General features: G+C 38.2%; 1 protein-coding gene across 16 annotated transcripts in view; it reads right to left on the minus strand.

Annotated features, from left to right (window-relative positions):
• Positions 1–26233, minus strand: part of LOC136852944 (mucin-21-like) — a 159509-nt gene that overhangs the window by 111099 nt on the left and 22177 nt on the right. For 8 of the 16 annotated variants that reach the window (XM_067128033.1, XM_067128019.1, XM_067127986.1 and 5 more), the window contains exons 2-4: positions 21843–22070; positions 9439–9585; positions 3920–4117 (exon numbers count right to left, since the gene is read on the minus strand). In XM_067128033.1, the coding sequence (XP_066984134.1) occupies positions 3920–4117; positions 9439–9585; positions 21843–22070 (573 nt within the window). The remainder of the gene's footprint in view (positions 1–3919; positions 4118–9438; positions 9586–21842; positions 22071–26233) is intronic. The other 8 variants (XM_067128100.1, XM_067128081.1, XM_067128073.1 and 5 more) reach the window with 1 other exon arrangement.

Consider the following 26233-nt stretch of genomic DNA (forward strand, 5'->3'; position numbering starts at 1 on the left):
CTGACTAGTATTACAGGAAGTTACATAAATTATAATTTCTACTCTGATCAGTATGTAAATCACAAAACTTATTCCTAAACAGGTAGTTTCTATTCTCCTTGCACTCTCCAAACTTCCAGAAAAATTTATTTTTAGCTACTATATGAGAATGTGGAATCTAAAGGATTGTTAGCCGATAGTCAATATGCATATGAGGAGCAGAAAGGTACCTGCAATGCTCATTTACATTTGACATGCCATTTGCAAGGGAACCTTGATAAGGATTTTGAGTGTAGGATAATTCAAATAGATTTTAGAGCTGCTTTCAATTTAGCAAATCACAAGACACTTGCTTATAAGCTTCATATTTTTGGAGTGAATGGATATGTTTCAGGTTTCCTTCAAGATTTCTTACAGGTAGGCAGCAGCGAGTTGCTGCTGATGGGCTCTCTAGCAAACCAAGACCTATTGTGTCTGGAGTTAAACAGGGTAGTGTTCTTGGTCCACTGTTATTTTTTGTGTATACAAAGCGTTCTTGGTCCACTGTTATTTTTTGTGTATACAAGTCATATGGTTGTTGGTCAGGAAAACGACATGTGGGTGTAGTAAATTCTCCACTTATGAGAAATGAAGCTGCCATTAGAGTCAATCGTGATATGGATTGGATTAGTGAATGGTGTAGTTGGGGTATGAGGCTGAAATCCAGTAAAATGAAAACACTACTATTGATCATCAGATCTCATGCAGATTTTCCACCCCATTCTCCCCTTCAAGTGAATGGGACTCTGCTGAATGAGTCTGAAGCTTTAACTATTCTAGGTGTAACTTTTTGATTCACATCTTACTCTTGGGAAACACCTAATGAAAGTGTTGGCAAATGCCACACAGAAGTTGGGTATTGTACATAAGGTCTCATCTACTGTATTTATAACAGTGAGAAAATCAATGCAACCAGTTTTAGGTCATTTGTACTCCCTTTACTAGAAAACTGTTCTCTGGTGTGGCTGTCTGCTTCTGTCAGAGATTTATCTCTTAGAAAGAGTGCTTTGTGTTGGTAGGTTTCTTTTTCCTAATATTAGCAGTTATGAACTGGACCTTCGACGGATGTCTTGTTTGTTAGATTTTCATAAGTTGTGTTTTAACAGAGATCTTTCACATTCACAACTGATCCCTGATCCCCTTTTACTGGCAAGAGCAACCAGATTTGTTGAACAGAGCACTAATATCTAGTAAATATGCCTCGCTGTCGACTTCTCAGTTTCAGAGGTCTTTTCATCCTCACACCACTGGACTGTGGAACATCCTCCCAGAGGATGTCATGCACCTGGAACTTCAGAAGCTGAAGTGAAGATGCAATGCATTACTAGCCTAATACAACTCTTTGCATTTTAATAATTTACTTACATTTTCATCTATTTATTTATAAAATTAATTTATTTTTTCTTTTTTAATAAGTAATCTCTTTTGGTACTTCCCTTTACCTCGTGTTACTTCTTTTTAATGAACACCATATTCTTTGGAAGCTTGAACTTCAAGTCAAAAGCCTCTGTGGGCTTGTTCCATATGAATAGGGTTCATAATAATAATAATAATAATAATACAGTAATAATAATAATAATAATAATAATAATAATAATAATAATAATAATAATAATAATAAAAAATGCTGATACTGTAGAGCTCATTACAATGGTTTACTCCATCGTGCTTCCTTGTGTATGTCAACCATAGTGCCTCAACTGCTACCTTCCCTTTCTGAAGTTGTGCTAGCAAATATTTGCCAAATGAGAAAACTGATTTGTTTACATCTTTTAAACATGTGTCTGTCTTCAAGCAGATGCTGAATTGCTAGACATTAAATATATATATATATATATATATATATATATATATATATATATATATATATATATATATATATATATATATATATATATATATATATATATACATATATATATATATATATATATATATATATATATATATATATATATATATATATATATATATATATATATATATATACATATATATATATTATATATATATATATATATATATATATATATATATATATATTATATATATATATATATTATATATATATATATATATATATATATATATATATATATATATTATATATATATATATATATATATATATATATATATATATATATATATATATATATATATATATATATATATATATATATATATATATATATATATATATATATATATATATATATAGTATAAAAAGCGAACGACTCCTATATATTACTCTAATATTCGGACTTTTCTTGCGATTTCCGCCCGAGAAGTATATATTTTCCCCAATTTATCGTTCGTCTGGCAGCCTGTATTGTCTCGCTGTTCGGTACCATGAGTTTCTAATGCACTTCAGTGATACTCATATCACAAAGGTCTGCTGTCATTGTATGCGCTCGTATTCACGCGTCATACATTTGGCGCTCTTGGCTAGCTAATGAATTATGGCTAAAACTTCCTTATCCTTGGTTAAGAAAGCAGAAATTGTGACCCTATGGAAAACTGGCAAGTCAATGTCAGCTATTGCAAGAGAGCTGGGAATCTCTAAAAGCACCGTCTCATTGTGGTGCAACCGCTCCAAGACAGGAGACCTTGATTCATCACTGAAGCGGAAGAAAGGCTCAGGAGGCCACGAAAAACTACAAAAAGAACGGATAACATTTTAAAAAGGATTGTTATGGAACATCCATCAATGCCAGCCAAAATTTTGAAGTCTCAAAACCCTGATCTGCTTAGGAACGTATCTGAACGGACCGTGCAACATCGATTGCAGAAAGACCTTGGTCTCCCATGTCGTGTTGCAGCAAAGAAGCCACCCTCACTAAGCCTATGAAAAAAAAAAAAAAAGGATGGCTTTTTGCAGAAAATATTTGAAGTGGACTGAAAAGGATTGGGAAAGGGTAGTTTTTAGCGATGAATCTAACTTCCACATTATTCATAGCGCTGGCAAGAAAGTAAGGAGGCCCCAAGGATCTAACCGCTTATGCATCAAAATACACAGTCAAGACTGTGAAACATCCAGCTTATGTGATGGTATGGGGATGTTTCAGCGGATATGGGGGTAGTGGGGGATTATATTTTCTCCCAGAGAGCACGACAATGAATGGAGATTTATGAAAATGTCTTGGAAAATGAATTAGTCCCTTACAAGGAACTTTTGGGCATGCGTGTATTTATGCAAGATGGAGCACCTTGCCACCGATTTCACAAGGTCACAAACCTTCTTAAGGAATTTAATATTCAGAAATTGGACTGGCCAGGCAATTCACCAGATTTAAAACCCAATTGAAAATTGCTGGGCATACATGAAACGGAAACTGAAGGCACTAGCAGATGAAAAAACGTCCCTCCCAAATTGAAGGATGCCATCCGTAAGTTTTGGTTTGAAGACATGGATGCACAATATTTCAAAAATTTAGCACATTCAATGCCAAGAAGGTTAAAAAGCTGTACTTAAAAATAATGGAGAAATGTCTAAGTATTGAAAAAATATAAGTGAACTAAAATTTTCCCTTTTATTTTCCTTTTTTATATCATTGCTATGATTTGTTTACAAATGTAGTGGGCTTTTTTTTTTGCGCTATGTATATATATATATATATTATATATATATATATATATATATATATATATATTATATATATATATATATATATATATATATATATATATATATATATATATATATATATATATATATATATATATATATATATATATATATATATATATATATATATATATATATATATATATATATATATATATATATATATATATATATATATATATAAAAAATTTGTATACCACTGACAGTATCCTTGTCAATTACCAACCTGTGGTTTTAAAAATTTTTAATACAATAGTAAAATAATTATACATACCTGTACTATTTGTTGAAGTTGTGTTTGAAGCCGTTGTGTTTGATGCCGTTGTGTTTGATGCTGTTGTGTTTGACGCCGTTGTGTTTGATGCCGTTGTATTTGACGCAGTTGTGTTTGACGCGGTTGTGTTTGATGCAGTTGTATTTGATGCAGTTGTGTTTGAAGCTGCGGCTGAAGTGGTGTTTGAAGTTGTGTTTTCTGTAAAACCAAAAAGTATTAAGTATCATATAATACAGATAAAACTTGAGATTAAAATATGCCATTGAAACTAATATCTAAAACAGCAGGGCTGTTATCAGAGATTACTGCAGTTGTCAAAAATACAGTACAGTACCTTGTATATATAAAGTGTTGGTAATTTTTGGTATATACTTGTGTTCTTTTGCATGCACATTCATGCTTGGCCAGCATTCTAAGATGATAATGTTAACTGATGTCTTTTTATCCTCTGTGACTGGCCAAAGTCAATTACTGTATTTACCTGGCACAGAAAAACCAAGCCACTAATAACAGGTTAATCTCAAATTCTCTTAACCTTAAGGAAAGTTTGCATCCAAAGGAAATTAAGTGGCAAGTGCGAATACTCCAATCAAGATTTGAAACCTTGCCATTTATAGTTGATGTAAGGGTAAAATTAACCTTAATGTACTCAGTAACCAATCTCTTAAGACAGCTGAGTCCATTATTTCTACTTTTGCACAAGTCTGGATCCTAGGCAAGGTAGATGCAAGTATCACCCTCAAGTTGTTAATATTCTTAAGGTACAGTGATCTTGACAAAGTTGAAAGACATCATGTTTATAACTAGTGATAAACTACGTATTATTTTCCTGATATGCCTTTTCCCCTTTTGACGGTGTAGCACCAGAAGGGTACAGCTTCCAAGATTCTCAGCAAGCTTTCACAAATGAAGCAACTCACCCAAAAAGCTTTATTTTGACCTCCAGCAAATGCTGGCACCCATTTACAGCTGGGAGGGTAGACCAGCAATGTACAGCAATATCATGGTTAAAACTGAAAGAATTTAATCATCCAAAGGGAACTGTACACAAAGCCCATGAAAAGCATATTCGTCTCCTGGAGGAAGAATTATGCCAACTTCGCTGAAGGCTATAGATGTTGGAAACCTGACAGCAGATAGATGAATAGATGGCATTTGTCTACAACAAGCATCTTGGTGACAAACCTTCCCTACTACACAAGTCAGGTTCATGAATTTAAGGACTACTACACTGAACCAGAATACATATCAGTGAAAGTCTTCCTCAGAGAGGTGGAAGAGGCGATACCAGACAGGTCCGACCACCTATAAATCCTCCTATCACATAGGCGTGTCGGACTCGGTCCTCTCTGAAATGAATTGGTGAGGTGTCACTCATGGGAAGATTTCAAGGAAATGATGTTTGATAAATTTCAGTTGAGTAAAGAACACGCAGCAGACCTGTGCCAAAGGTACCAACCGATAAGGAAGCCCGAAGAAATAGTTTGAGAGTGTGTGCACTGAATTTGCATAAAAGTTGAAAGTTTTGCACTTGATGACCATGGCAGACTCCCAGGTGAGGACAAACTTGCAATATGCCAGTGCAGTTTATTAGAAATACTGCCAACCCATTACTATAGGGGCCTTTTATGAATGGGCCCAAGTTGTTATAAGAACTGATAACACATCCAGAGGCTAATCAGTAGATTTGGTGAGGATAAGAGGTGAACTATAATAGGTAACAAGCAAGCGCAGCTCAGAATGGTGCAATCAGCCAGTAGGCAATGTGGGCCAGCAAGAAATGCATGGGTACCTGCATGGGGGTCAGGCCCCAAAGGGAGAGGAATGCTTGCTGGGATTGCTGGGGTATGGGGTACTGTCAGGGTCAGTGCCCCCGGCAAGGTGACTAGTGATGCTTCGCCTGCCAGGGTTGGGGCCACATTCCTCATGAGTGCACAAAGACTACATAATAAACTCCTTTCCCTGGATGGGGGCTGCATGGGTGGTGCCAGAGTGAGGGGATGGGGAAGATGTTGACTGATGGCCAACCTACCCCGCAGGCTGGTGAATGGGGCAGTGCCAATGACTGCAGATGAGCATAGACCTAGTAAGGGAGAACACCTCCCCAGGGACAAAAGGAGATTCCAGCAATGACAGCTGCTGGTATGGGTGGACACACAGGAGGGTGTTAGGCAAGTAGGAAGCATGGACCAGCCTCCCCTCCTCTGCTCCCTGACAAGTTGGGCTTACTGTTAGTTCAGATACATGTATGGCAAGAAAAGGTGCTCACCTTCCTAGATACAGGGGTGAGTGTCTCCCAGTTAGAAGGGGTGGCCACTCCTCCAAGGGCAAGGAGGGTCACCCCTGGGGAACACATTCTACATTTGAAGCACAGGACATTACAGCAAATTAAGGTATGATCCAGAATAGTTGTTCAAAACTTTTTTACTGTGCCTTCCCTGGGAATCAAGGGCATTACTGTATTCTGGTAATAAGCTTTATTCAAGACTTTGGGGGGGGTGAATATCAGGGGCAGTGAGTAGATCCCCATAAGACAATATGCAGGAAAGGCTGTAAGTACTGTGATAAGTCTGAACAGTTACAGTCAAAGTGCAATTCCAGCTAACCCTGAGGAAAGCGAGGTAGTTCCTGCAAGGATGATAGTGATTTTATTTGTTACATCCTGAAGTAATGTTATGGACTGTCAAACTGAAGGGAATTCTGTATGTGATTTGGAGGAGTGCATGCCAATAAGGACCCTACCATCTGTCACCCTTCAAAATTTGACTAAAATACCAGAAGCACTGAAGTGCAATGGGTTGAAACTCAATTTGCAAAAGTGCAATTTCTTCCAAAGGGAGATAGAATTCTTTGGTCATATAGTAACCCTGAGGGAATTAGGCATTGTCCAGAATTTATGGTTCTGACAGATTTCATTTTGGCTGTGTAGTAAAAGAACTGCAATTTATTTTACATCCATGTTAATCCTATGGGATATATATCTGTTAAGTATTCTAAGTTTTAAAATCTTTTATGTGAAATATGTTAATTCTGTAATTATATTCAATCCTACGTGATTTGTATTTTTCAGCATTATAGAGCTACATAATTACAATGCTTCAGTATTTTGGAGTAATTTTGAGGAGACACTGACATTTTACCCTATGGGAGTTATGGGTGTAATTATTCTGTGTTTTTGAACTCTTTATTATGTGTTAATGGTCATACTATAAAGTATTGCCTTTAACTGCTTTGGTGAGACATGTCAAGAATCTCTTTTTTTCTTTTGCCACTTTGAATGAATATCCATTTTCATGTAAGACGCAAGTAAACATAACTTCAGTCATTTTTCACGTATGAAAGTACTGTACTGATATTCCATTTGTATACTATTACTCTAAGGTGAGTGCCATTTTTTTGTTTGCTTTTGTGTTTCTTTTGCTGTGTAACAGCTTTTATGTTTCTCAACTTGCTTAATATATCATGAAGTGAGGAACCTTAGTGCTATTAGTGAAAGTCCTTAGTTGTCATCCATTCTGGTTTACCCTGCCCTTGAGATAAAGTACAATTTTGTGATTACCAACTCCACTCCTCTCTCCTATTGTGAAATATTATGAAGACTGGAGACCAGTGAGATAAGAAACCCAATCTGGAAATAAATCTATCAAGTGAGCTGGGTTCTGGAAATAATTGTGGGGTATATAACAGGTGAATTATTACATTTTCTAAAAGTGGTTCATTTATTGTGACACAAGAGTCAGGGGGAGGTGCAGCCTTGTGCATCTGAGACTAAACCCATGTGTTTAAATAAGAGACAAACATTCTCAAGGCAGTATTCCAACTTAAGAACTTGACCTGTCACAGCTCTAACACCAGACCAGACCAGCACGTCCACACAAATAGTTTCTTCTCTGTGTCAACTGCATGAGCCCTAGGTTGGTCAAAAGGGTTCACATTTTATTTCATTCCATTTCACTTTCAGTGCCATTTTTTTATTCATACTCTCTAGCATTTCCCTCTTTATTCCCTTCTACCTTTACACTAAATTTGGTATTCTTTTGGTTGTAGAACAAATGCCAATGCACAAGTTTAGTACAGATCACCTACCTGGTTCCAAAGAGAGAGAAAACAGCCTTGCCCATGTCTTCTTAAAGAGAGGGATGCTTTATTCTTAATTTATGAAATGTCTACAGGTTCACCAGCCACTGAATGCACAGGTCATGCCTAGGCCTGCGCTGCCCTCTGGATATAAAGCCCCCACAGTCAAAGGACTCCCCCCTCAGAAGCCTGGAGTCCTGGACGATGAACCAGATTATTTACCATAGGTTCAAGCTCTAGCTTAAGCCTTTGCATTTGCGCCATATGCTGGTTCACCTCCTGAAGAGATTCTTCCTTGGGAAACGAAGTGAAATCTCAAAAAAATAAAAAGCTAAACATTCCAGAGAAATGTGCTTTCACCTTAAAGTCACGTAATGAAATGAAATTCACCAACATACCAACATACTTGTCCTCCAAGGGATGGCCTATATTATTTCCAAGCTTACACACATTTCTGGACCTCAATGCCCATTATGCCTTGTCTATGCGATCAGAGCTCGTTGCTTTGGGAAGGCCTGACAACAGCTCAAGATCAACAATGGTACAGCAACTCTCATCATCCCTATCCATAATTCATAACAACTATGACTTAGGTATTGTTATTGAAGACATTATTAGCTGTGTTTTGTAAAGATGGCTTTTGTTTTTCAATGTAGATAGGATTTAATTTCAAATGTTTCACTGAGCACCTCAGTCTGTTTTCTCATTTCCCGGAACGTTATATTTTTAAAGTGTATATTCTAACCACTACAGAATTCCTGTTAATTTGATTCTTGTACATTGTGTCCCTCTTTCAGAAAAGCGAACGACCTATTATAAGGCAGACTAAGAGCTTAGAAACGTACCTGATTCATTGAAACAACCACCTTATTTACTGCTCATATGCAGTCCAATTTGTATGGCAGCATGATCAGATGATTGCCAATTGCACTTTTAAAGGCCTCTGGGGATTAAAATCTATTACTATAAACACAGCATCATGAAAGCTGACTAGTATTACAGAAGTTACCTAATTTATCATTTCTGTTTGGATCAACGTCTAAATCATGAAAGGTAAAATTATCCCCCAAACAGGTAAAGTTTATAACTCCTGATACTGCATCTGAAGATCATAGCTCGACACAGTGGTTTATTGCATGATCCTTCCTTGTGTATGTCAACTGTAGTTCCTCAACTGCCACCTTCACCACCTGAAGTTGCTGGCAAATATTTACTAAATGAGAAAACTGATTTGTTTACATCTTGTATACATTTTTCTGTCTTCAAGCAGATGCTGAATTTCTAGACATTAAAACCAGATGAAAATGAATGTACCTCTTGTGAGAACAAATCCTGTATACAGTACTAGCTTTGTACAGCCACTGAAAGTGTCCCATCAATTACCTACCTGTGGTTTTAAGAAACTTTAATACAACAGTAAAATGTATATATATAACCCGTACTGTTTGTTGAAGTTGTGTTTGATGCAGTTACATTTGAGGATGTTGTGTTTGACGCGGTTGTGTTTGACGAGGTTGTGTTTGACGAGGTTGTGTTTGAGGATGTTGTGTTTGCAGCTGCAGTAGAAGTGGTGTTTGAAGTTCCAGTTCCTGTAAAACCAAATGCAATACATAATACATATAAAACTTGAGATTCAGATATGATATTGCAAGACACACACATACAGTTACGTTGAAGTGGTACCTGAAGTTGAGTTTGATGCTCAATTTCCTGTAAACCCAAATATAATTAAGAAATATATTGCTTATAGAAAGGATACTTATTCTGAGAGAGAGGGAGAGGGAGAGAGAAAGGGATATTAATAATTTTAACACAATATATTCAAACCAATGAACTTCATGTTGCAGTAATACAACAAAAATTACTTTTTCTTCTCTTACAATAATATTATTATACTTACCACTATGACTCCATCAAACACTACTGCTTATGGTGCACACACAGCTTTGGCTCTAAAAATGTTTCTCCACTCCCAGCTCCCCAACCTACCTTCACACACTGCAGCCCTCTCTGACCATTTCTCATATAGCATAAAAATGAATATGTCCTATCTGATAAAAAAAAAAATGTCATAATGGAGTCGCACCAAGTGTTTAACTATGAAATAGAAGGCATGTAATCACTCGATCATGATTGAATTACCTAGCCTGATTTTGCATTGCCTTACTTAGCCCAGTACATACTGTACACAATAGGCTGTTTAAGCATCTCAGCACAAATTCACTTAAAAATAAAAACCTATCACTTTATTCAATACTACACACTTGCCATTTGCCAGCTTTTCTTGGAGTTTTTTCAAATGTTTATTGTGATGCCACAGAATTAACTATTTGCCAGAGTCGTTCATGTTTACTTTATTGATCTTTTGAAATTTATGCGGTCAAGCCAAGCACCCAGACACTTTTGGCCATACAGTGCTTAAGACAGTGAAAAGAGGGAGTTGAAGTGGTCAGACAGCAAGATAAAAGAGATCCAGAAAATAAAGGAAATAAAGAAAAAGGCTCTAAAAGAGGAACTGGAGAAAACTCGACAGTTCTACTAAGGAGTAATAGTTAGCGAGGTTGGATAGCAAGACTGAAAAAAGGAAGCAAGAATGGAGGTCAAGTAAACAGGTAAAAAGTGGGTAAAGCTAGGGCCAAAAGGACGATGCAAACACCTGTCTGTCCATGCTTAATATCCCAAAATTATTAATGTATGCCTCCATTTCTTTCGTACAATCGAATAAATTCAAACAAATGTTACAAAGTTCAATTCACAGTACATTTCCAGCTCTGGACATTAGATTATGTCCAAAAAATCCTAAGACCAATGGGTCATTGTTCTACCATAAGGATAAGCTTCCCACATTGATGTGGTCTCTGGTGGTTTATTGTTTTACATGCCCAAAATGTTAAGTTGGGAAATATATTGGAGCCACTAAGAGATTGCTCAAAGTGAGAGTTGATTCTCAACTTGGAGTCAGTCACCGAACAAGATGTCAATTACAAACAAAAGATTTTTCTAATATAAGAGATCATTTCAAAAAATGCAAGACATTATTTTCATATGAAAATTTTAATATTGCCCAAGCACCAAATGACCACTCTCTCTCCATCCAGGAATCTTTAACTATTAAGCAGCTTGTTCCTTCCACAGTTTTATACATAGCTTAGGTTGTCCTCCTGAGAACTGGGGATGTTGCTCAGTCCATAGCTCTCACAGAGTTAGGTACAAAACATTCCGACTGTTTTTGATGTTTACTGTGAATATTTTTAGGTTTTTTAATATTTTTGAGTATGTTTTTTAGTCTAATTTTTAAAAATTTTGAGTTTTCATGTTTTGAGCTTTTGTAAGTATTTTTATCCGAGTCTATTCTTAATTGTTATTCTTTGTATTCTTACAGCCCTGATGACGAGACAGGTAGTCTTGAAAATTTGGCCAAATAAAAATACAGAACGTTACGCTGGCTGTTTGCTGTTTCATTCCTCATGAATCTTCGGCATTCTAGGTGCCCCAATCTTCCAGGTTATAAACATACATATACATGCATACATACATACATACATACATATATATATATATATATATATATATATATATATATATATATATATATATACATATACTATATAATGTATATATATATATATATATATATATATATATATATATATATATATATATATATATATATATATATATATATATATATATATATAATATAGCATGGACGCATGCTTGAGAATATTATAAAATTCATGTCAGAAGGTGAGTGAAAACCGGGACTTTGAAGAAGTGCTTTTGTAGTTTATTCTACATTTTCATGTTCACACTGAATACAAAAGAAGTTGATAGAGCCTTCCATACAAAACCAGAAGGGGGCCAGGGTTACGGTTTGTTAATCTGGGCAAAATGTTCTTTAAACAAAAAAGACAAGGACAAAGGATCAAGGAATAATCCAGGGTGGTGACTGTCATTCCTGGAGGATGTAGCTTCAATAAACACAGTTTCTAGCTGATTATTTTTCTGATAGCGTTGACCTTGTAGTTATCGCTGACTCATTCCAGTTCATCGCATGGCCTGTCTTAAGCCAATGATCTGCAATGCCATTATTTGATAAGTCTCTTGAAATGGCATATTTGTGCTGGGAGCTTCTTACTTTTAGTCCTTTTGACGTTTGACCAATATAAATCTTATTATACTCTTTGCAAGTAATACTGTATACAATATTGTTTGAAATGGGCGGGCTATTCTTAATTAGTTTATTTCTTACAATATTATATTTAAATACTAAGTTAATATCACTTAGGGGGAGGGATGTGGGCCTAACTGCCAATCATCTTGACATACTGACATTGTGAAGGGTAACACCTGGACAAACAGTCTCTCTCTCTCTCTCTCTCTCTCTCTTTAGTTTAATGTTTTCTGATACTGTATATCCTTAAAACCCAGTTTTGTGAATTAATCTTTATGTACCTTTGTGTAGGTACTGTTACTAGTGTATTAAATATATTTAATGTGCATATGTATTTTTGTTCTCTCTCTCTCTCTCTCTCTCTCTCTCTCTCTCTCTCTCTCTCTCTCTCTCTCTCTCTCTCTCTCTCTCTCTCAGGGGTAACTTGGTTAGTTTTCACAAGTAGCTGTAAGCCACATATTTTTAAAGGTAAATGTTGTAAGATGACTTTGAAATTATATTTTAGTGTTTTAAGACAATAGTTTGCAGTATATTTGGTGTCTGAACTATTAAAATAAGTGGTGAATTGTTAAAATGGGCAGTTAAAATCGTTTTAGTTTAAGGTACACAGGTTACAGTATTTGGTGTCTGAACTATTAAGAAAGGCAGGTGCACATAAGTGTTTTTAGAGGGGGTACCAATATATTGCAGACTTACGGTATTTGCGGATGGTTGTGGTCCCTAACCAGTCACATATACATGGGCTCGGCTGTATATATAAAATCTTGAGAGCTGTCTGGTCAGTCACTGTCTATAAATGCTTCTAAACAAAGAAGCCTTTACGAATTATCATTCACTTTGGGTGCAAGTCATTCTCAGGGTATATTAAATTCGATATTAATCTACATTTATGGTTAAATATCTGTGAATAAAAAAAATTATACTGGTATTTCACAATATTCTTATACAAATATATATATATATATATATATATATATATAATACACACATTCACACACATTAGTTTATTTCTTAAAATATATATATATATATATATATATATATATATATATATATATTTACTAGGACCAATCTGGCACTGCCTGGGAAAACTCTGAATGACAGTCCATGTGTTGGGAAAAGGGAAATGGGGGAGCATTGGGAGGGGTTTGTGTTGACACCTGACAGTTAAACTTTTTTCATACAGACGTCACCCTTCGGACAATCGTGCGTGAACTGTCATGCATTACTGTGGTGACTCCCTTTTATCCAGGTATTACTGCGCTGTCTGTCTCTTTTATCCAAGTATTACTGTAGTGAATGTCCCTTTTAGCCAGGTACTACTGTGGTGACTGCCCCTTTTATCCAGGTACTACTGTGCTGTCTGTCACCTTTAACCAGATATTACTGTACTGTCTGTCCTTTTTATCTGGGTATTACTGTGGTGACTGTTCCTTTTATCCAGATATTCTGTACTGTCTGACTTTTCTGTCCAGGTATTATGGTAACTGTCCCTTTTATCCAGGTACTACTGTGGTGACTGTCACTTATCCACATATTACTGTGGTGCTTGTCACTTATCCAGGTATTACTGTGGTGACTGTCCCTTTTATCCAGGTATTATTGTGGTGACTGTCCTTTTTATCCAAACATTACTGTACTGTCTGTCCCTTTATCCAGATATTATTGTGGTGACGGTCCCTTTTATCCAGGTATTACCGTGGTGACTGTCCCTTTTATCCAGATATTACTGTGGTGACTGCCACTTTTATCCAGGCATTACTATGGTGACTGCCCCTTTTATCCAGGCATTACTGTGGTGACTGTCCCTTTTAGCCAGGTATTACTGTGGTGACTGTCCCTTTTATCCAGGTATTGCTGTGGTGACCGTCCCTTTTATCCAGGTATTACTGTGGTGACTGTCCCTTTTATCCAGATATTACTGTGGTGATCCCTTTTATCCAGGTATTACTATGGTGATCATCCACTTTCATCCAGGTATTACTGTGGTGATCCCTTTATCCAGGTATTACTATGGTGACTGTCCTTTCATCCAGGTATTACTGTTGAAATATCCCTTTTATCCAGGTATTACTGTGGTGACTGTCCCTTTCATCCAGGTATTACTGTGGAGACTGTCCCTTTTATCCAGGTATTACTGTGGAGACTGTCCCTTTTATCCAGGTATTACTATGGTGACTGTCCCTTTTATCCAGGTATTACTGTGGAGACTGTCCCTTTTATCCAGGTATTACTGTGGAGACTGTCCCTTTTATCCAGGTATTACTGTGGTGACTGTCCCTTTTATCCAGGTATTACTATGGTGACTGTCCCTTTTATCCAGATATTACTGTGGTGACTGTCCCTTTTATCCAGGTATTACTATGGTGACTGTCCCTTTTATCCAGGTATTACTATGGTGACTGTCCCTTTTATCCAGGTATTACTGTGGAGACTGTCCCTTTTATCCAGGTATTATTGTGGTGACTGTCCCTTTTATCCAGGTATTACTGTGGTGACTGTCCCTTTTATCCAGGAAGGTGAGTGGTGACTGTCCCTTTATCCAGGTATTACTGTGGTGACTGCCCGTTTTATCCAGGTATTACTGTGGTGACTGTCCCTTTTATCCAGGTATTACTGTGGTGACTGTCCCTTTTATCCATGTATTACTGTGGTGACTGTCCCTTTTATCCAGGTATTACCGTGGTGACTGCCCCTTTTATCCAGATATTACTGTGGTGACTGTCCCTTTTATCCAGGTATTACTGTGGTGACTGTCCCTTTTATCCAGATATTACTGTGGTGACTGCCCCTTTTATCCAGGTATTACTGTGGTGACTGTCCCACCTTTATCCAGGTATTACTGTGGTGACTGTCCCTTTTATCCAGGTATTACTGTGGTGACTGTCCCTTTTATCCAGGTATTACTGTGGTGACTGCCCCTTTTATCCAGGTATTACTGTGGTAACTGTCCCTTTTATCCAGGTATTACTGTGGTGACTGTCCCTTTTATCCAGGTATTACTGTGGTGACTGCCCCTCTTATCCAGGTATTAGTGTGGTGACTGTTCCTTTTATCCAGTTAATACTGTGGTGACTGTCCCTTTTATCCAGGTATCACTGTGGTGACTGCCCTTTTATCCAGATATTACTGTGGTGACTGTCCATTTTATCCAGGTATTACTGTGGTGACTGTCCCTTTTATCCAGGTATTACTGTGGAGACTGTCCCTTTTATCCAGGTATTATTGTGGTGACTGTCCCTTTCATCCAGGTATTACTGTGGTGACTGCCCCTTTTATCCAGGTATTACTGTGGTGACTGTCCCTTTTATCCAGGTATTACTGTGGTGACTGTTCCTTTTATCCAGGTATTACTGTGGTGACTGTTCCTTTTATCCAGGTATTACTGTGGTGACTGTCCCTTTTATCCAGGTATTACTGTGGTGACTGCCCCTTTTATCCAGGTATTACTGTGGTGACTGCCCCTTTTATCCAGATATTACTGTGGTGACTGTCCCTTTTATCCAGGTATTACTGTGGTGACTGCCCCTTTTATCCAGTTAATACTGTGGTGACTGTCCCTTTTATCCAGGTATTACTGTGGTGACTGTCCCTTTTATCCAGGTATTACTGTGGTGACTGCCCCTTTTATCCAGGTATTACTGTGGTGACTGTCCCTTTTATCCAGGTATTACTGTGGTGACTGTCCCTTTTATCCAGGTATTACTGTGGTGACTGTCCCTTTTATCCAGGTATTACTGTGGTGACTGTCCCTTTCATCCAGGTATTACTGTGGAGGCTGTCCCTTTTATCCAGGTATTATTGTGGTGACGGTCCCTTTTATCCAGGTATCACCCCTTTTATCCAGTTAATACTGTGGTGACTGTCCCTTTTATCCAGGTATCACTGTGGTGACTGCCCCTTTTATCCAGATATTACTGTGGTGACTGCCCCTTTTATCCAGGTATCACTGTGGTGACTGTCCCTTTTATCCAGGTATCACTGTGGTGACTGTCCCTTTTATCCAGATATTACTGTGGAGACTGTCCCTTTTATCCAGGTATTATTGTGGTGACTGCCCCTTTTATCCAGATATTACTGTGGAGACTGTCCCTTTTATCCAGTTATTATTGTGGTGACTGCCCCTTTTATCCAGGTATCACTGTGGTGACTGCCCCTTTTATCCAGGTATTACTGTGGTGACTGTCCCTTTTATCCAGGTATTACTGTGGTGACTGCCCCTTTTATCCAGGTATTACTGTGGTGACTGCCCCTTTTATCCAGGTATTACTGTGGTGACTGTCCCTTTTATCCAGTTATTACTGTGGTGACTGTCCCTTTTATCCAGGTATTACTGTGGTGACTGCCCCTTTTATCCAGGTATTACTGTGGTGACTGCCCCTTTTATCCAGGTATTACTGTGGTGACTGTCCCTTTTATCCAGGTATTACTGTGGTGACTGTCCCTTTTATCCAGGTATTACTGTGGTGACTGTCCCTTTTATCCAGGTATTACTGTGGTGACTGCCCCTTTTATCCAGGTATTACTGTGGTGACTGTCCCTTTATCCAGGTATTACTGTGGTGACTGTCCCTTTTATCCAGGTATTACTGTGGTGACTGTCCCTTTTATCCAGGTATTACTGTGGTGACTGTCCCTTTTATCCAGTTATTATTGTGGTGACTGTCCCTTTCATCCAGGTATTACTGTGGAGACTGTCCCTTTTATCCAGGTATTATTGTGGTGACTGTCCCTTTTATCCAGGTATCACTGTGGTGACTGCCCCTTTTATCCAGATATTACTGTGGTGACTGCCCCTTTATCCAGGTATTACTGTGGTGACTGCCCTTTTATCCAGGTATTACTGTGGTGACTGCCCCTTTTATCCAGGTATTACTGTGGTGACTGTCCCTTTTATCCAGGTATTACTGTGGTGACTGTTCCCCTTTTATCCAGGTATTACTGTGGTGACTGTCCCTTTATCCAGGTATTATTGTGGTGACTGTCCATTTTATCCAGCTAATACTGTGGAGACTGTCCCTTTTATCCAGGTATTTCTGTGGTGACTGTCCCTTTTATCCAGGTATTACTGTGGAGACTGTCCCTTTTATCCAGCTATTACGTGGTGACTGCCCCTTTTATCCAGGTATTACTGTGGTGACTGCCCCTTTTATCCAGGTATCACTGTGGTGACTGTCCCTTTTATCCAGGTATCACTGTGGTGACTGCCCCTTTTATCCAGATATTACTGTGGTGACTGCCCCTTTTATCCAGGTATTACTGTGGTGACTGTCCCTTTTATCCAGTTAATACTGTGGTGACTGTCCCTTTTATCCAGGTAATACTGTGGTGACTGTCCCTTTTATCCAGGTAATACTGTGGTGACTGTCCGTTTCATCCAGGTATTACTGTGGTGACTGTCCCTTTTATCCAGGTATTACTGTGGTGACTGTCCCTTTTATCCAGGTATTACTGTGGTGACTGTCCCTTTTATCCAGATGTTACTGTGGTGACTGTCCCTTTTATCCAGGTATTACTGTGCTGACTGTCCCTTTTATCCAGATATTACTGTGGTGACTGTCCTTTTTATCCAAACATTACTGTGCTGTCTGTCCCTTTATCCAGATATTATTGTGGTGACTGTTCCTTTTATCCAGGTATTACTGTGGTGACTGAAAAGCATTTTCAAAAATATATTTTTTATGGTTTCAAGTACATGAAAATGAGGTATGATAAACCTGTAGAGTTTATCTGCCACATTAGTTATAAAGGGAAGGGAAATGGGGACGAGGGGGGAACAGGGCAGGAGTTCATAAGTTGGGTCTAATGATGGCCATGTGCCAAATTTTGTCTAGATCTGTCAATTTTGAGCATTTCGGATTTCTATAGCGAACAAACATGCAAACTAACATACAGTCATATAAAAACATACAAACATTCACTTTTATATATATATATATATATATATATATATATATATATATATATATATATATATATATACACACACACACACACAAATACATTACACACAGAGACTTGGTGTATATATAACAAATGATATACACAGAGACTTGTGTATATAATATATATATATATATATATATATATATATATATATATATATATATATATCTATATATATTCATATATATATATATATATATATATATATATATATATATATATATATATATATATATATATATATATATATATATATATATATATAAAATATATATATATATATATATATATATATATATACACACACATGCATACACACACAGACTTGGTGCAGGGTAACTGTGACATTACTGCCTCTGTTCCTAGATTTTAGTGTCACAAGAGAGAACAACCCTATACTGTGAATAAATATTTAAAATCTGCACTCTTATTAGAGAGATAACTTAAATAAGCTGGATTCTGAAGGTGATCAGAAAATCTGTCTTCGCAAGCATCAATAAAAGGGTGTAAGTGACAGTGAGGACACTAACATGCGGGAAACCTGGAAACCTTCGGAGCAGTCCAGCAATTTGGGAAGTTAACCAGTGACATCCTGGTGGGCTGGGGATGCAGCTGTGATTTTTTCAAAATGACCCAGACTGTCAATAGAAGATAGAGCTTTTCTGTCTTTTCACTCTTCCACAAGTGCTCCTATTATCCCTTCAATGCTCTCTCTCTAAACTACTGGAAACTTCAGAGCCTGCCATCGATGAGATCGATCCCCCAAAAACTACTCAAGCAATTAATGTGGCCAGTCTCAGAATATTTCAAGAGAAAAACAAAAGTAACTTCCCGTAAGGCAAAAATTCACATACAGGATTTTGTTATCACAGCAACCCAACCACATTTTGGCATTTCTACTCTTGGTGAACAGCCCTTGATAATCGCTACGAATAGCAATTACTTTTTCTCTTACTAATGTTTTTCCTTTCTCTGTTCGACCGCTTACCATCTTTGAACTGTCCTTCTCCCGTAATTAAGCTTTTATCACTTAAAACTTTACTGCCTCGCTGAAGGATGATAAACAAACATTTCCAAATTCTTGAGTTAATGGAATATGGTATGGCACCTCTATAGTTTTCTTTATTTTCCGACTATCTTGAATGGTGAAATTTTTTCCTTTTTTCCTTACTGGCTATCTACACTCTCCAGGACTTTGCTATTTCTATTCCTTAATGATTAAATTGGTTTCGATCTCACCTGTTGAACTTTTCATTTCATTCATGTTCATTGTTATCAATTTCACAACATTAGCATGGCACTTACGGGCTTTTTAATAAGCAAGAGCCCTTGCTAGCACAGAGCCAGCGGAATCTCACCAAAACAACAATGTATCGTCTGATGGACTTGAAATTTTGCATGGTTACTCAATCCTGGTGGGTGACAATACAACCTTCCATGATCAGTAGGTCAGCAGTGACCTCTAGTGACTTTTCCCAGTAGCTCAGGATTTGCATGAAAATCTTCAGATTTTTCATACTTTCTTTGACTTGATAAAATAAGTTAATAACTCTACGAACTTTTCAAACCTTCTTTGGCTCGACAGGAAAAGTTCAATTTTTTCTAGTTACAATCATAAATCGGTTACAATTTCTGTCAAAAATAAAAAGTACAAAATAAAAATAAAAATTTTTAGACACGCTTTTGTCAAAATGCGCTAAAAATAAAAAATAAAAAATTTTTGAGACACACCAGGATTTTCTTCCAATTAATCATGTCTACAAAAATAAAGGCATGGCCTCCAAACATGGAAGGAAATGCTACAAGAAATAAAAATATATATTTATTTTCTTGTAGCATTTCCTTCCATGTTTGGGGCCCCAACGCTTTTATTTTTGTAGACATGATTAATTGGAAGAAAATCCTGGTGTGTCTCAAAAAATTATTTTTTTACTTTTTAGTTCATTTCAATAAAAGTGTTTTAAATTTTTTTATATATTTTTTTCTGCATTCTCTTGTAAAAGTAGTTTATTTTTTAACAGGGAGAACATGCAGTTCTTAATCTTCTTAATAATTTCGGTAGTCCTTTATTTCTTGTTCAAACACATTATTATGTCTTGAAAATTCATAATAACTTATCTTACGAAAGAAAAAGAAAAGTGTTTGCTTCGAGTCTTCCAGAATCTGCAGTAAAAAATACGTCTAAGTAAGCGTGAGGTAAAATCCAGTGACTGCTTCACATCTGTTCCATGGAAACTGTGAAATCCTTATCCTGTTGAAGGATCCCGCGCCTTGGCTGTTTATTTAAAAAAAATAGAGTGAATTCCTTGATCCTTGTCTGAAAACAAAACATCTGGGACTTGATATCTGACTTCTTGGTGGTGATATTTTCAGCGCACACACATACATGTGTAAGTGTGTGTGTGCTGAAAGCGTTACAGGTGGCTGTAAGTGAATTTTTCCATTATCAAATTATGTAAATTTAGAACTTATTTGTAAATTTCAATCAATTCTGATTAAAAAAAAAACTTCACTAAATGTGCAGAGGCAGAATATTTTAAGGATAAAGTAGGCTCATACATATTTCTAAATTACTGTTGACTGTTGTTCCCGGCGTTTTTCAACACAGGAACTACGATCAGTACATCCCGAATGTGATAGAAATGCTTAAAGATTATTTACCATAGGTTGAGGTTCGGGGATGAGGCTTTGCCTTTGCACATGTGCTGATTCATCTAAAGAAGAGGATCTTCCTTGAAACTTAAAACTCACGTTAAGCAATGAAGTTCACTAAGGTAATTGCCCTCTGATGGATGGACTACATTATCCCCATCAAGCTCCAGAGTTCTACTTTCTGGACCTTGATTCCCATTATGACTTGTCTATGCAATTGGAGCTGGGCGTTCGTGGATGCCTGGCCCTGATTCTTATCCAATAAGACCCAAGTAATATTTCTGAAGATGTATGTTTTTTTTTTTTTTAAGAAAAACAGAAGAACGCTATGTGGCAACCTTTCAAAAGCTGGCTTATTTTGTAAATGTAGAGCAAATGTATTAGAGGACTTAATTTCAAGTGTTTCACTGTTTTCTCATTTCCCGATTTGTTATATATTTAAAGTGTATATACAAACCGCTAGAGATTTCTTGTTAATTCGATTTTTGTATAGTGAATCCCTTTTGGGGAAAAGCAAACGACCTATTAAGAGGCGGACTACGAGCTGAGAAAAGTACTCGGTTCATTTAGACAACAACTCACTTATTGCTCCTGAGCAGTCCAGTTTGTGTGACAGCATGATCAAACGATTTCCAACTGCAGTTTTATAGGACAATGACCATTAAAATCTCTTACTACTGAAACAATACCATGAAAATTGACTAATGTTACAGGAAGATCCCTAAATAACAGTTTCTGCTCGGATTATTAAAAGTTTAGGTAAGGGCAACGTTTCAACCAAATTGGTAGTTTACAACTGCTTATATGGCATCTGAAGATCAGAGCTCGTCACAGGGGTTTATTGCACGCTGCTTCCTCGCGTACGTCAACCGTAGCTCCTCAGCTGCCATTTTCAAGGGCTAAAGACGCTGGAAATGCTGCCTACCAAGAAAACTGATTTGTTTACATCTTGTAAACACACTTCTGTGGGAATTAATCTTCAAGCAGGTGCTGAATTTCTAGACGTTAAACTTGATGAAAACGAATGTACCTCGTTTAAGGAACTTATAATACAACAGCAAAATAATCTACATACCTGTACTATTTGTAGAAGTTGTGTTGGATGAAGTTGTGTTCGTGGATGTTGTGTTTGACTTAGTCGTGTTCGTTGACGTTGTGTTCGTTGACGTTGTGTTCGTTGACGTTGTGTTCGTTGACGTTGTGTTCGTTGACGTTGTGTTCGATGACGTTGAGTTCGTTGACGTTGTGTTCGTTGACGTTGTGTTTGAAGTTGGAGTTGAAGTTGAGTTCGTGGTACCGTTTCCTGTAAAACCAAGTTATTAAGCAATATATAGTACACGTAAAAGTTAAGATTCAAATATGTCTCAAATAAATAGGCTACAATGAGAGAGAGAGAGAGAGAGAGAGAGAGAGAGAGAGAGAGAGAGAGAGAGAGAGAGAGAGAGAGAGAGAGAGAGATAATCATTTTAAGACAATACTCTCAGACTTCTATTTCCGGGATATAGGGTCACTGCAGATTTTTCCGTTTATAATACAGATTCCCTCTTTGCCGCCCACCATGGCTACCAATGACTATGCGAGGCACGCTATTGCTTGCATTTAAAAATAAGTTTACTGAAGTTGTCAGAAGTAACAGTATTCTTATACATTATATATCTTATATAAAAATGGATGTATGGGTGTATGTATATATGTAAGTGTATGTTCCAGAATAACCCTGAAATGCATTGAGCAATTTCAACCATACTTTGTACACATATGACTTACTATCTGGAAAAGTACACTGTCAGGGTAAGACATCACTGGCACTAAAGGGGGTGGGGTGTGGGAAGGGAGTGACATGTAAAAATAACCTAAAAAACAGATACTAGTGTCTAATCCATAGTTCTCGAGGTCGCTAAGATGAATAGTGACACTCCCGGAGCCTCGTTCAAAGATCAACAACGACAGCGGCTCATGCTCCCAGGACAGTAATGCCAGTGACTCATGTTCCCAGGGCAATAATGCCAGTGACTCGTGTTCTCAGGGCAATACCACCAGTGACTCATGTTCTCAGGGCAATAACACCAGTGACTTTAGTTCTCAGGGCAATAATGCTTGGGACTCTTGTTCTCAGGGCAATAATGCCAGCAACTCTTGTTCTCAGGGCAGTAATACCAGCAACTCTTGTTCTCAGGGCAATAACAACAGTGACTTTTGTTCTCAGGGCAATAACACCAGCGATTCTTGTTCTAAGAGCAACACACCAGCGAATTGTGTTCCCAGGGCAATAACACCAGTGATTTGTGTTCTCAGGGCAATACTCCCAGTGACTTGTGTTCTAAGGGTAAAAATGCTGATGGCTCATGTTCTCACAGCAATAATGCCAGCAACTCATTTTCTCAGGGCAATAATGCCAGCAACTAATTTTTTCCTGGCAATAATGCCAGAAACTCACATTCCCGGGCCAACAGCACCAGTGACTTTTGTTCCCAGGGCAATAAAGCCAGCACCTCGTATTCTCAGGGTAAAAATGCCAGTGGCTCATTTTCTCAGGGCAATAATGCTAGTGACTTATGTTCCCAGGGCAATAATGCCAGTGACTCATGTTCCTAGCACAATACCTCCGACTCATGTTCTCTAGGCACAAACACTAGTGGTTCGTTTCCCCAAAGCAATAACACCAGCAACTTGTGTTTTCTGGGCAATAATGCCAGCGACTCATGTTCTCAGGGCAATAATGCTAACAACTCATGTTCCCACCACAATAACACCAGCAACTCATATTCCCAGGGCAATAACTTCAGCGACTTGTGTTCCCAGAGTAATAATGCCAGTAACTCATTTTCCCATGACAATAATGCCAGCGATTCATGTCTTCAGGGAGACAATGCCTGCAACTTATGTTCTCTGGGCAGTAAGGCTAGCAACTTTTGTTCCAAAGGCAATATCGGCAGCAACTTGAGTTCTTGGGGCAATAATGCCAGTGACTCTTGATCTCAAGGCGTTAATGACCACGTTTTGTGTTCCCAAGGCAATAACGCCAGTGACTCATGTTCTCAGGGCAATAATGCCAGCGACATATGTTCTCATGAGAATAGCAACAGCGACTCATTTTCCCATGGTAATAATGCCAGTAACTCATTTTCTCAGGACAATAACGCCAGCGACTCATTTTCTCAGGACAATAACGCCAGTGACTCATTTTCTCAGGACAATAACACCAGCGACTCGTGTTCCCAGCGCAATAAAGGCAGCAACTCTTGTTACCAGTACAATAAAGCCAACGACTCATGTTCTCTGAGCAATAATGCCAGCAACTCGTGTTCTCTGAGCAATAATGCCAGTGACTCTTCTTCTCTGGGCAATAATGCCAGTGGTTCGTATTTTCAAGGCAATAACACCAATGACTCATGTTCTCAGGGAAATAATACCAGCAAATCATTTTCTCCCAGCAATAACGGCAGTAACTCATGTTCTCAGGGCAATAACACCAGTGACTCATGTTCCCAAGGCAATAATACCAGTGACTTGCATTCTCTGGGCAATAATACCAGCAGTTCGTTTTCTCAGGGCAATAACCCCAGAGGCTCGTTTTCTCGGCAATAACACTAATGACTCATGTTCCCAGGGCAATAACCCCAGCAGCTCATGTTCACAGTGCAATAATGCCAGCAGCTCATATTCCCAACACAATAACGCTAGCGAGTGATGTTCCCATGGCAATAATGCCGGACACTCATGTTCCCAGCATGATAACGCCAAAAACTCATGTTCTCCGGGCAATAACAACAGGTCCTTCTCCCAAAGCAATAACACCAGCGATTTGTGTTCCCAGGGCAATAACGTCAGCGACATGTTTTCTGGGTAATAACGCCAGCGACTCATGTTCTCAGGGCAATAGCACAAGGGACTTGTGTTCTCTGGGCAATATTGCCAGCAACTCGTGTTCTCAGTGCAACAACGCCAGCAACTCATGTTCCCAGGGGAATAACTCCAGCGATTCATGTTCCCAGAGCAATAATGATGCAAACTAGTTTTCCCTTGTCAATAATGCCAGCGATTCATGTTTTCTGGGAAATAACACCAGGAACTTGTGTTCTCAGGGCAATAACGGCAGCAACTTGTGTTCTTGGGGCAATACAGCAACTTGTGTTCACAGGGCAATAATGCTAGTGACTTGTGACCACAGGGCAATAATGCCAGCGACTCTTGTTCTCATGGCATCAATGCCAGCATTTTGTGTTCACAGGCCAATAACGCCAATAACTCATGTTCTCAGGGCAACAACGCTGGTGATATGTTCTCAGGACAATAACATAAGTGACTTGTTTTCTCAGGACAATAACACCAGTACCTCGTTTTCTCAGAGCAATAACGCCAGTGACTCATGTTACCTTCACAATAAAGCCAGTGACTCTTGTTCTCTGAGCAATAATGCCAGCAACTTGTGTTCTCTTGGCAATAATGCCAGCGACTCATGTTCTCTGGGCAATAAAGCCAGCGACTCACGTTCTCTGAGCAATTATGCCAGCAATTCATGTTCTCTGGGCAATAATGCCAGCGACTAATGTTCTCTGGGCAATAATGGCAGCGACTCATGTTCTCAGGGCAGTAACATCAGCAACTACTGTAGTGTTCTCAGAGCAATAACACCAGTGACTCCTGTTCCCAGGGCAATAATGGCAGCTACTTGTGTTCCCACCACAATAACACCATTGACTCAAAACTTGGGGCAATAACATCAGCAACTCGTGTTCTTAGCAGTAACACCTGCAAATCGTGTTCCCAAGGCAATAATGCCAGTGACTCGTGTTCTCAGGACAACAACACCAGTGACTTGTTTTCCCAGAGCATTAATGCCAGAGACTGTGTTCTCAGGGCAATAATGGCTGCTACTTGTGTTCCCAGCACAATAAGGCCACTGACTCAAAACTCGGGGCAATAACATCAGCAACCCACGTTCTCAGGACAACACCACCAGTGACTTTTTTTCAGAGCATTAATGCCAGAGCTTGTGTTCTCATGGCAATAACAACAGCGACTCTTGTTCTCAGGGCGATAACGTCTGCGACTCTTGTTCTCAGGCAATAATATCAGGGACTTGTGTTACCAAGGCAATAGAACTACTGACCCATGTTATCAGGTCAATAATACCAGGGACTTGTGTTCTCTGGGCAATAACACTAGCGACAAGTGTTCTCTGGCCAATAACGCCAGCCACTTGTGTTCCCAGCACAGTATCGCCAATGACTCATGTTCACAAGACAATAACACCAGCAATGTTTTTTTTCAGGGCAATAATGCCAGCAACTTGTGTTCCCAGGCCAATAACACCATTCACCACTGTTCAACGGGCATTAATGCCAGAAACTCGTATTCCCAGCAAAATAACACGGACTTGTGTTCTCTGAGCAATAACATCAGTGACTTTTGTTACCACTGCAGTAATGCCAGCGACTCATTATCCCAGTACAATAATGCCAA

Source organism: Macrobrachium rosenbergii, chromosome 3, assembly GCF_040412425.1.
Source record: "Macrobrachium rosenbergii isolate ZJJX-2024 chromosome 3, ASM4041242v1, whole genome shotgun sequence".
NCBI classification, from domain to species: Eukaryota; Metazoa; Arthropoda; class Malacostraca; order Decapoda; family Palaemonidae; genus Macrobrachium; species Macrobrachium rosenbergii.